The sequence below is a fragment of the Piliocolobus tephrosceles genome, chromosome 19 (assembly GCF_002776525.5).
Source record: "Piliocolobus tephrosceles isolate RC106 chromosome 19, ASM277652v3, whole genome shotgun sequence".
Classification (NCBI taxonomy): domain Eukaryota; kingdom Metazoa; phylum Chordata; class Mammalia; order Primates; family Cercopithecidae; genus Piliocolobus; species Piliocolobus tephrosceles.
This window is the reverse complement of record NC_045452.1, coordinates 18,885,950-18,898,281: the sequence shown is the minus strand read 5'-3', so window position 1 is coordinate 18,898,281 and position 12,332 is coordinate 18,885,950. Positions and strand designations below refer to the sequence as shown.

At 55.4% G+C, this 12,332-nt stretch overlaps 1 protein-coding gene across 1 annotated transcript; it reads left to right on the top strand.

Moving 5' to 3' along the window:
* The first annotated feature begins 1,154 nt into the window (after window positions 1–1,154).
* C1QTNF6 (C1q and TNF related 6) lies at window positions 1,155–7,625 on the top strand. Its single transcript, XM_023222066.1, has 3 exons — window positions 1,155–1,300; window positions 4,016–4,253; window positions 6,871–7,625. The coding sequence occupies exons 1-3, from the start codon at window positions 1,250–1,252 to the stop codon at window positions 7,416–7,418; spliced, it is 837 nt and encodes a 278-aa protein (XP_023077834.1). The 5' UTR covers window positions 1,155–1,249; the 3' UTR covers window positions 7,419–7,625.
* The last annotated feature ends 4,707 nt before the right edge of the window (window positions 7,626–12,332 follow it).

The window sequence follows — 12,332 nt, the reverse complement described above, 5'->3', positions numbered from 1 at the left end:
TGAATAGGGGCTGGGTAAAATGAGGCTGAGATCTGCCAGGCTGCATTCCCAGAAGGTCAGGTATTCTTAGTCACAGGGAGAGATAGGAAGTTGGCAGGACTGTTATCACAAGATACAGGTCATCAAGACCCTGCTGATAAACAGTATGTGGTAAACAAACCAGCCAAAACCTGCCATATCTAAGATTGTAATGACAGTGACATCTGGTCATCCTTATTGCTCATTATATGTTAATTATAATGCATTAGCATGCTAAAAGACACTTCTACCAGCACCAAGACAGTTTACAAATACCATGGCAATGTCTGGAAATTACCCTATATGGTCTAAAAGTGGGAGGAACCCTCAGTTTCAGAAAATCCCCACCCCTTTCCTGGAAAACTCATGAATAATCCACCCTTTGTTTAGCATATGATCAAGAAATAACTATAAAAATGGCCAAGTAGCAGTGCTTGGGGGTGCTCTGCCTATGGAGTAGCCATTGTTTTGGTTTTTTTTTTTTTTTTTTTTTTGCTTCTCTAATAAACTTGCTTTCACTTTGCTCTATGGACTTGCCCCAAATTCTTTCTGGTGCAAGATCCAAGAATCGTCTCTTGGGTTCTGGATCAGGACCCCTCTCTGGTAACAGTTGCATGATACCTGAGGAGGTCAGCCTGGTCATTTCCCCAACAAACATGGGTTAAGCCCTCCCATGTGCCTGGCACAAAGGGGGCTGAGGACTGCAGTTCTGGAACACCTAGGCTCTGAGAGGCGATGTGACTGTGGTAGCAGGGCCAGGATTCTAGCCTGTGGCTGGAGGGCCAACACCTGCACCTTCTCTGCCACCCACCCTGCCTCTATGACTCAGAGCAATTGAGCACTTTAGCTCAGGGTGGACTCAGGGCTGCCTCCCCCTTCCTGAGCAACCTAGGGGCTCCTCTGCCCCATCCCTGTGTCCATTTCCCAATCATCAGGGAGCCTCACTCCTCCCTGCTCTGACTTTCTAGGCCTTTGAATCAAACAAGACCCCACTGGATCACCAAAGAGTTAAGCAAAGGAAATTTCTGCCTCCCTTTATCTCCGCAGAACCCAGAGGCTGAAGGGGAGGGAGCAGGGAGGAGGGGAAGTGGGAAGCGGCTCTGCCCGCTCCCTCCGCCCTCCCTCCGCCCTCTCTCCCTCCATCCCCTCCTCTCTCCCTCCTCTGCTGGGCCTGGGGGTCTGGGCCAGCAACAAGTTAGTATTGCAGACATGGGCCAAGGAGCCAGAGGCCATGCAGTGGCTCAGGGTCCGTGATTCGCCTTGGGAGGCCACAGGACACAGGGTGAGTGACCAGAGGCTCCTCAGCTTGGGGACTGGGGTCAGAGCCTGGAATTCCTCTCCTCCCTCCTTGCTTCCTGGAAGCATCTCGGGCCCTGCTCTCTCCCTCTGACTGGGACAGCCTCTGCAGGCTCTCTCCTCCACATTTCCTCCTGCCTCTGGCTGAGGGCTGCGCTCCACTGCTCCCGGCTTGTGCCCGCCCCTGCCCGGGCACACACAAACTCAGCTCTGCACGGCCTGCCTGGACGAGAAAAGTTGCCCTGCCGCTCCCTCCTCAAAGAGGTCCCAGCTCCCCAGTGGAAGCAGCAAGGACCCCAAAAGTTCTCTCTATGACTTGGTCCCCACACTTGGTTCCTGCCTGGCACCCACCCCCAGAGCTAGTTTGTGATCCTAGCTGCGGTTATGATTCCTCATTAACGGCTTCCTGATTCCTGCTCCCAGGCCACGGTTCTGTGTCTCACAGCCTTTGCCTCCCATCTGGCTGGGGCCAATAGGAAACAGAAATGCTCTCAAACCATGCCAGTCGTCTGGGAGAAGTTCTCCTTCCCATCCCATGCAGGCAAAGGGAAGAAGTCAAAGCACACTTTTTTTTTTTTTTTTTAAGTCTTTTACAAGGCAGGCACTTTCTCTGCATTGAAATCCTTCCAAATTACCGGGGAGGGAGAGGGAGGTGTCATCTCCTTGTAAGTATCAAGGAGCAGGAAGCCCAGAGAAGTTCAGCCACTAGTCCTAGGTCACACAGCTTGCAAACTATTCTGGGTCTCAGATTTGACTCTAAGACCTCAGCTTTTCTCATGACATCATATCTATGGCTGGGAAAAAGAAGGGAATTTTGGGATTTCCAAAACCACTGGGATTTGTCATTTATAAGTAAAAGCTGAGGATGACAGTCTCAGACAGGGAGGATGTTGACCTCTGAGGATTTGACCTCCTAATTGAGCAGAACCAGGAACCCAGCCAGGCTGGGCAGACAGGAGCTTGGGAAGAGTCACTTCCAGGAAGAGGGAGGTGGCTCTGGAGATTCCCTGCCCACCCCCCTTCTCCTGCTGCTACCACCCAGCTCTGGGGGTAGGGGACAGGGCTCCTGCTGCTTTATTTATTTTTAATTTTAATTTTTGAAAAATAGAGACAAGGTCTCATTATGTTGCCCAGACTGGTCTCGAACTCCAGGTCTCAAGTGATCCTCTCTCCGTGGCCTCACAAAGTGCTGGGAGTGCAAGAATAAGTCATTCCACCTGGCCATCCTGCCCCTTTAAAACTCTGCCCTCACCTCAGTGCTCAGCTGAGATAGGGTGGCATTTTAAAAAGTAATAATTGTACCTTGTCTACATGTATTAACCACAAAAAAAATATTTTTGAATTCTACTAAATGTTAAAGGAGAACAAAAAGGAAATAAACAAAGAAACGCCAGAAGTGTAAAAACCAGTCTGGTTTCAAAAGCAGAGTTTCTGATCCTGTGATAACTCGGGGCCAGCCCCCAGAAGCTGCACCACCTCAAAGGTCTTTGCCCGGCTTCCTGCCCACCCAACCCAGGCCTGTCTCTAGCGCCTGCTGTCCAGGCTACTTCCTGCCTCTCTCCTGGAACCCTGGACCCCTTCCTGGACAAGGCCAGAGACAGAGATCCTCACCAACACTTACACTTTTCTGACCCTTTAGAATTTTTCATACCTCCTCGTCCTACCCCTTAATTCCAATCTACCACCTTGGCATCTGATTGGCAGGTCTACGATGATTGACACAGCCATCTTCCAATGAATTAACTCTCTCTCCAGACCCCTCCCTGCAGGGCTTCTGGATAAGGTTGGGTTTCATAGGTTCTTGACTGCACACAGGTGCTGAGCAGGGCGGTGGGCTAGCGCCAGCCCTTGCCAAGCAGCACACCCTCAGCATCACGTCCTTCCAAAGGGGACTCTTATCATTTCGAATTTGTCCAGAGGGGCACTTTCTTTACTTTGCACAAAGGCACTCTAAAGACTAGCAATGGGCTGCAGTCAAGGAGCCGGTATGCCTTCTCTCGATTGCTCAGCGATGCAATGACGCCATCGCCGTGCACCACCCCACATGCTCCCATGGATATTGCTTTCTGTCTGCTAGGATTAATGAACTCTCCTATCTCTTTTTGCAGAACTACGGTGTTCTCATGCCAAAACATGGGCTCAGCCATCCATCCCCTCTCCTGAGAATAAGCCTACAGAATCCTCCACGTTTGTCCGCAGTGTTCACTAACCTCTGTCCTCCTGCCTGAGGGGCATGTGTTTGTTGGGGATAGTGGAGTCGGTGGCAAGAAAATGCCAGAGGGAGGTGCCGTGGGCGGGAAAGCATTTGATGGTCTCCTGGGTTGCCACCCATGGCCAGCTGGGACATCTTCTCATCTGCCCAAGCAAAGCCTTCCTGGGATCCCTGTCTGCTTTCGGCTGTGGCTGTTTTCAGAGGGGCTTCCTCCTTCTCAGGCCTGCGTGTAGCAGAAGCCTCCATGGACTGGGTGCCGGGAGACTCCGCATCCAGGCCCTCCCCTGCCGCAGTCTCCTCCCGATCTTGGGGAACAGCTGCTTTGTGGAGGTCTCAATCTTCTTGTCTGATAGATGGGGCAATAACTTTCCCTCTGGAGTTAGGTCAGGAGTGCTCTGGCTCGGGGAGGCAGCACCCGCCCACCCCAGGCATCGGCACATAGTAGATGTTGAGTGAAATATAGATCCTGTCCCTCCTTCCTTGTTCCAGGTCACCATGGGGATAGCCGCCCTGGGTCCCCTCTGGGCAGTGCTCCTGCTCTTTCTCCTGATGTGTGAGGTCCCTAAGGTGGAGCTCACCTTTGACAGAGCTGTGGCCAGCGGCTGCCAACGGTGCTGTGACTCTGAGGACCCCCTGGATCCTGCCCATGTGTCCTCAGCCTCTTCCTCCAGCCTCCCGCACGCCCTGCCTGAGATCAGACCCTACATTAACATCACCATCCTGAAGGGTAAGTGCCCTCCCATGGGGCCTGGTAGTGGGCAGGGAGGGCCAGGGAGCTGAGGTGGAGGGAGTAGAGGGCAGGGCGGAAACCTGCCCAGACTCCTCTTTCATCCTGAGTTACCGAGCCCCATTGTGAGCGAGGACTTCCAAACACTGACGACGGAGCGTGAAACCAGCCCAAGATGCCTCCCGCCTGAGCGCCTGTTCTCGGTGGGGAGACGGGACGTGAGCAACCTAAGTTAGTGGAGTGGAATGTTCGACGGTGATCAGTGCTCTGGGAAATGAAAAGGAGCTTCAGAAGTGTGGGTCTGGGCTGCAGGCTGCATATTGAATGGGGTGGTCAGTGGAGGACCCATGGAGCACAGGCTTCTAAGAGGTGGCGGAGGAGCCTCCTGGCAAAGGGCACAGCTGGTGCAGTGGCCCTGGGGCAGGGCTGGGAGATGCACCAGGCTCAGATCACATGGAGTGCTGTCACCACAGGCCACCGTAGGGACTTGGGCTCTGCTGAGTGGAGTGGGAACAGGGGCAGGTTTGAGTGGGAGAGGGACTTGATCCCACCCAGGTTTCAAATGGATCCCTCTAACGTCATGTGGAGAGCAGCCAGCGGGGGCCAAGGGTCGGAGCAGGCAGCCCTGTGGGGTCTGTCCAGGTGAGGGCCATCCAGGTGAGGGCCGTTCAACTGAGGGCCTGTCCAAGTGAGGGCCGTCCAGGTGAGGGCCGTCCAGGTGAGGGCCATCTAGGTGAGGGCTGTCCAGGTGAGGGCTATCTAGGTGAGGGCCATCCAGGTGAGGGCTATCTAGGTGAGGGCCATCCAGGTGAGGGCTATCTAGGTGAGGGCCGTCAGGTGAGATCCTATCCAGGTGAGGGCCGTCCAGGTGATGGGCGTCCAAGTGAGGGCTGGCTACCCACTCTCTTAATTGGACGTGGAGGGACTCGCTTCCCTTCCAGGCTGTGGTGGCTGACAGCTATGGCCAGGCCTTGACATTCTTAACTTCGGTCTCTGCCCACAACAGCCCGTGAGTTCAATATTTTCTTATTCCTCCCACTTTGCAGAAGGGGAAACTCAGTCTCTTGGGGCCACACAACTGTCAGGGACGGAGCCAGGTTTGTTCCTGAGCTCTCCCCGGGGACACTCCACTGCACAGCCAGTGGTCACCTGGCACCTGTCCTGCCCTTGTTCTGATTTCATGCGGAGGATATTGCTCTTCCCCCCCCCCCCCCCCCCCCCACCCAGCTTACCAGGGCTGAGTTAGCTGTCTGCATGAGGTTGGAGAGGTGCCTGGCTGCTGATGGTCCCTCCTCATTGCCCTCCCCAAACCCGGGGTCACTGCTCCTGTGCCCAGCTCAGCAGCCTGCTGGGAGCTGGGTAGGCTGCCATGGCTGAGGGACCCTGGGCTGGCTTTGGGAGTCCTGGGTCCCAGCCTCACCTCTTCTGCTCCCTTGCCCAGTGAGTCAGGCTGGTTTCTCCCCTACCCTGAGCTTGCTGCCTTATTTGTAAAAAGAAGATAGCCCCTTCCTCCTGTCCACCCTCCACTCCTTCCTTCCCTTGGCCTGGGGCACAGCAAGCTTTCTGCAAACGCTCTGGAGCCGTGCAGATGAGGACGCGGCTCTCCAGCGAGGCGGTGGAGCCAGACCTCTGCAGAGCCGTGGACTTGCCCTGACCCCCTCTCTGGGCTTCTGCCTCAAGGGCCTGTGCCCTCCTTTCTGCCCCCTTCCCCACCTGTGGAAAACACAGGGCCTTCTAACCCATGCAAGGGTGTGGTTGCTGGTGTGACTCCAGGCACTGTGACAGGTGGCAGGGAGCTATGTGAGGTCAGGTCCTTCCAGGTGTGGGTGGTCACCTGCTTTCCTTATGTTCAAAGTCAGCCTGGACTAAGGGCTGGGCAGGGCTGTGCCTGCCCGGGGGGCATTGTAGATGCTGCCAGACCTCAGAGCAGGTCGGGGTGGGCCAGCCATGCTGGGGGAACGATCCTGCCTCTTATTTGCAGAGTTTGCAAAGTGCTTTCCCACAGGACATTTTGTTGAGAGCTCACAAACACCCCTGAGGTGGACATAATCCTCTTTAAAATATAGACCAGAAAACCCAGACCCCAGCCATGGAGTGCCCCAGGTCACACGGGGCAGGGCTGCCAACCAAGGGCTTCCTGGCTCCTAACCTGGGCTTTTCCTCCAGGTGGGCAAAGGTATTTTTCTTGGCTTCTTCCCTGGGTCGGAAACCCAAGGTACTTTCCAGCACACCGCACATCCCTGCCAGCCTGGGCTGCACTGTGGTCCTGGGGTGGGGGCCTGGGCCTGGCTTCCCAGAGACAACAGTTGGACTCTCCTTGCTGGGTGAGGGGAAGCCAAGTCACCCTGGGGACAGACCATAGTTTAAGTCCTGCCTCTTCTCCTGCAGTCTGTGGCCCGGGGTGAGTCACCTAACCTCTCTGTGACGTGAAGATGGTCATGATGTTTTCTTTAGGCAGGCATTTGGGGAGGCAATGTCTGGCATACAGTAGGTGCTAAATAAATGCTGCCTTCTTCTCTGGGCCAGGACAGGGGCAGCGCCTTCACAGATGAGTGTGGGTACCTCCTTGGAGCAGGCTCAGATGTCCACCCTGACTTGTCCCTTTTTATCCCCGCAGGTGACAAAGGGGACCCAGGCGCAATGGGCCTGCCAGGGTACATGGGCAGGGAGGGTCCCCAAGGGCAGCCTGGCCCGCAGGGCAGCAAGGGCGACAAGGGGGAGATGGGCAGCCCCGGCGCCCCGTGCCAGAAGCGCTTCTTCGCCTTCTCAGTGGGCCGCAAGACGGCCCTGCACAGCGGCGAGGACTTCCAGACGCTGCTCTTCGAAAGGGTCTTTGTGAACCTCGATGGGTGCTTTGACATGGCGGCTGGCCACTTTGCTGCTCCCCTGCGCGGCATCTACTTCTTCAGCCTCAATGTGCACAGCTGGAACTACAAGGAGACGTACGTGCACATCATGCACAACCAGAAGGAGGCCGTCATCCTGTACGCACAGCCCAGCGAGCGCAGCATCATGCAGAGCCAGAGCGTGATGCTGGACCTGGCCTACGGGGACCGCGTCTGGGTGCGGCTTTTCAAGCGCCAGCGCGAGAACGCCATCTACAGCAATGATTTCGACACCTACATCACCTTCAGCGGCCACCTCATCAAGGCTGAGGACGACTGAGGCCCTCTGGGCCATCCTCCTGGCCGGAGAGCCCAGGTGCTGGTCCCATCCCCTGCGGGGCTCAGTTTGCATCGCTGTGAAGCAGGAAGGCCAGGGAGGTCCCCTGGGACCTGGCATTCTGGGGAGACCCTGCTTCTTTCTTGGCTGCCATCGTCCCTGCCAGCCTATTTCTGCTCCTCTCTTCTCTCTTGGACCTATTTTAAGAAACTTTCTTTCTTTTTTTTTTTTTGAGACGGAGTCTAGCTCTGTGGCCCGGGCTGGAGTGCAGTGGCCGGATCTCAGCTCACTGCAAGCTCCGCCTCCCGGGTTTACGCCATTCTCCTGCCAGCGCCTCCGGAGTAGCTGGGACTACAGGCACCCACCACCTCGCCGCGCTAGTTTTTTGTAGTTCTTTAGTAGAGACGGGGTTTCACAGTGTTAACCAGGATGGTCTCGATCCCCTGACCTCGTGATCCACCCGCCTCAGCCTCCCAAAGTGCTGGGATTACAGGCTTGAGCCACCGCGCCCGGCCTTTAAGAAACTTTCTAACCTAAATATTCTAGAACTTTCCCAGCCTCGTAGCCCAGCACTTCTCAAAGTTGGCTATGCACGCAAATTACCCAGGGTTCGTGTTAAATGCAGATTCTGACTCCGCAGGTCTGAGTGGGTGCAGGATTCTGTGTTTCTAACACGTTCCTGGGTGATGCTGATGGGGTCGGTCTATGAACCACACTGGAGCAACCAGGTTCTAGAACTTTCTCAATATTCTCGTACTTTCTGAACATTCTGGAATCCTCCACACATTCTAGAATTCTCCCAACTTTTTTTTTTTTTGAGGCAGAGTCTCACTCTGTTGCCTAGGCTAGAGTGCAGTGATGCGATCTCAGTTCACTGCAACCTCCACCTCCCGGGTTTAAGCGATTCTTCTTCCTCAGCCTCCCTAGTAGCTGGGATTACAGGCACCCGCTACCATGACCGGCTAATTTTTGTATTTTTAGTAGAGACGGGTTTCATCATATTGGTCAGGCTGGGCTTGAACTCCTGACCTCAGGTGATCCACCTGCCTCGGCCTCCCAAAATGCTGGGATTACAGGTGTGAGCCACCGCACCTGGCCTCTTCCAACATTCTTAAATTCTCTCCTCCCTCCAGGGCTCCCGGTGCTATGTTCTCTTTGCCCCTTCCCCCTCTTCTCTTGCTCAGGCCTGCACCACTGCAGTCACCGTTCATTTATTCATTCATTAAACGCTGAGCACTCACTGTGCCAGGTCCCAGGAAGGGTGAGGGAGTCAGACACAGGCCCTGCCCCTGCCCTCAGTGACCAGCCAGTCCAGCCCAGGCGGGGAGAGATGTGTACACAGGTTTTAAAGCAGACCCAGAGCTCACGGGGGGCCTGCGTTCTGGGTGTTCAGGTGCTGCTTGTCTTCCACTACCCACTGCTCCCCAAGGCTGGTGGGACGGGGTCCCAGTGGCAGGGGCGGGTATCCCCTTTCCGTTCCTCATCCACCTGCCCAATGCCTATCGTTAAAGCAAACCCCAGGGGGCCTTGGACAGGTCAAGGGTTCTGTGAGGAGAGGACCCAGGAGTGTGGGGGCATTTGTGGGATGAAGGGGTCCATGACGAATGGAGCCCACACCCATAGCTCCCCCCACAGCTGATACGGCAGCCTGGGAAAACTGCCCTCCGCACTGGGATCCCCTTCCTGCCTCCTCCCAGGGCTCTGCCAGGGCCTTGCTCAAACCCCCACACCAAAGGCATCTGAAACTCAGTTTTCCCAGGGCCTCCAGCTGCCCTCAGACACTGATGTCTGTCCCCAGGTGCTCTCTGCCCCTCACTGGCCCAGTGCCCCGATTCTCCAGGCTTTATCAAGGTGCTAAGGCCCCGGTGGGCAGCTCCTCGTCTCAGAGCCCTCCTCCGGCCTGGTGCTGCCTTTACAAACAACTGCGGGAGAAGGACCAGGGCGGAAGCCCCAGGCTTTAGAGCCCTCAGCAGGTCTGGGGAGCTGAAGCAGGCAATTTTCTAGTCACTGGGAGAGGCGGAGCCAAAGGAGGGACCTCGGGCCTTCCATTTCTTCTTCTTCCAGGGTGGGGTGGCCTGGTGTCCCCCTAGCCTTCCAAACCCAGGTGGCCTGCCCTTCTCCCCAGAGGGAGGCGGCCTCCGCCCATTGGTGCTCATGCAGACTCTGGGGCCGAGGTGCCCTGGGGGGTGATCTCTGGTGCTCACAGCCGAGGCAGCCATGGCTCCACGGCCAGATGACGGAAACAGGGTCTGACCAAGTGCCAGGAAGACCTGTGCTATCAACCACCCTGCCTGATCCTGCCCCAGCCTGACCCCGCCCTGCCCTGCCCTTCAGCATGATTAAAGAATGCTGTCTCCTCTTGCCGATTCAGACTGGTTCTTTCTGCTCGGCTTCCTCTGTCCACTTTACGTGCTCCCTGCTCACAAAGAAGCGAGCCGCTGGGTCACTCACGCAGCTGGCGCGCCTTGGAGCTAGTGGCACCAGCATAAGAGCCGTGTCACTCTCTGGTTGTGACCCTGGGCAAGTCCCCACATCTCTGCGCCTCGGTTTCCTGTCTGTAAAATGGGGACGATGGTAATCTACCTCGTGCGGTGGACGTAAGGATCAGATGCCAGGTTGCCCGATGAGTGCACATTCATGCTCAGCATCTACCAAGCCCCTACTGTGTGGTGCAGAGCTGAGCACCTGTGCCGTTTATGCTCCAGTGAGGCACACACAAGCCCCCCTACCTCCCACCCCAGGGACCCTGTCTCATGTTTTGTGTTTAATTAAGAGAACTGTTGGATCTTCTCTGCAGGAAAACACACACTACTACATTGTACAGTGGAATATCTTGATGGGGTCTGCCTTAATTTTTTTTTTTTGAGACGGAATCTCACTCTGTCACCCAGGCTGGATGCAGTGGTGCTATCTCAGCTCACTGCAACCTCTACCTCCTGGGTTCAAGTGATTCTCTTGCCTCAGCCTCCCAAGTAGCTGGGATTACAGGCACCCGCCACCACGCCTGGCTAATTTTTGTATTTTTAGTAGAGATGGGGTTTCACCATATTGGCCAGGCTGGTCTTGAACTCCTGACCATGTAATCTGCCCGCCTCAGCCTCACAAAGTGTTGGGATTACAGGCGTGAGCCACCGCGCCCGGCCTGGCTTTCTAATATGTTGTCAAGTTTGAACTCTAGGCTAACCTGGTGGCTACTCACATAAATATATTTAAAGTGACCCACGCTGATTTCCCGACAGACTTGACGGGGCATCCCGCCCTCCTCTGTGTTGTCCCTGGTGCATTGCTTGGCTTTTGGGCACCAGGTGGAAGAAGTGTGCTATCAAGAACCGACCATCTGCACCTATGCCAGGATTCAGCCCAGCCCAGCAGCCCACCTTATGGGGCAGACAGGTCTCCGTTTCCTCGGAGGTCCCCTGACACTGAAGGGAGGCTTCCCGCTGCACCTCAGTGTCATACAGCTCTTGCCAAAGAGGCTCCTCCCATGTCAGAGGCTACCCAAGGGAGCGATCTCACAGCGTGTCTCTTGGCAGGCTCTATTTGTACACAATCGGCCTCACCAGCATCCCAGCTCCGGCCCTCGGGACAAAGACTGCCCAGAGTACCAGCCAGGAGCCTTTTGTCATGTACAGCACAAGGATGAGCCATTTGCTGATCGCTGAGGCAGCAAAGCTTTGAAACTTCTTGCCAAGTGCCTGCAGGAGGATTGAAGTTTGTCCTTTGTAAACTGAAGCCAAGTTCCCCAGACAGTTCCAGGCCACATTAGTTCAGGGAACAGAGGCTGGCTGTCTCTCTGTCATCCCATCTGACCCACGGCACACGTTCCTCCACCCAGGGCTCAGATGTGGCCTCTGGACTGTCTAGGCCAGGTTTTTTTGCACTAGGTCCAGGTTTCTGACTCAATGGCATGGCCCGGATGGGTGCTAAGAGCCACTAGATCTTTGTGATAAGCTTCTCCCAACAGGCACATTCTTGGCAGGGGTTGGGCAAAGGTCCTGGGAAACTGGAGGCCCCCAATCCTGCTGCCAGGTCTGTGGGGCACAGCATCCCCCAGGAGATCTGCCATGCTTAGTACTGGTAACCTCAGCAAGCTGGCTGAATGCCCGTGTAACCACCTCTGGGCAATCGCTTTCAGTTACGTATTTTGAAAATGTTTTTTTTTTTTTGAGACGGAGTCTGGCTCTGTCGCCCAGGCTGGAGTGCGGTGGCCGGATCTCAGCTCACTGCAAGCTCCGCCTCCCAGGTTTACGCCATTCTCCTGCCTCAGCCTCCCAAGTAGCTTTTCCACCTGAAACGTTAGGCAATGAGGAAGGGGAAGGAGAGGGTGGTCAAGAGTGGAAGCAGCCTTGGGAAATGAAAAATATCCCTGACAAGAAGTGTACCCAAGACAGGGCGACCTCACGCCCACTTTGCCATCATTTTATTGAGTGACCTGGGGCAAATACAGGGAAGACTGAGGGGAAAAGGGTGATTAGATGGGAAGATTGAGAGGAAAAGGGTGATTAGATGGGAACCTGAGTTAAAATCAGGGGCAGAGCTGGTGCAGGGATTTTCGCTTGACCGTGTCCCTGGTGGCCTGCTGTCTGGATAAGTGGGCTGGATCCATTTCACGGGCTAGGTTAGGTTGTGTCTGGAAGTGTTCAGCCTTCCTGGGAGGAATTGCACTGGAGCTCCTCTGCCACATGAGAGTGTGGGGAAGGGAGTAGAGAATTCTGACGTGGTGATCTGAGAAGGCTTCTTAGTGGAGGGGACATCTGGGAAGGGCCTTGGAGGATGAATAGGAGTTTCAAAGGCACTTGACACGGGGGAAGGAGCCGATGAGAGGAAAGGGTTGCAGGTGGACCAATGTAGTCTATGCTCTGGGCAGTAGGAGAGACCAGTAGGTTAGATAAATGTCTGGAAAGGGGGCAAGGAGAG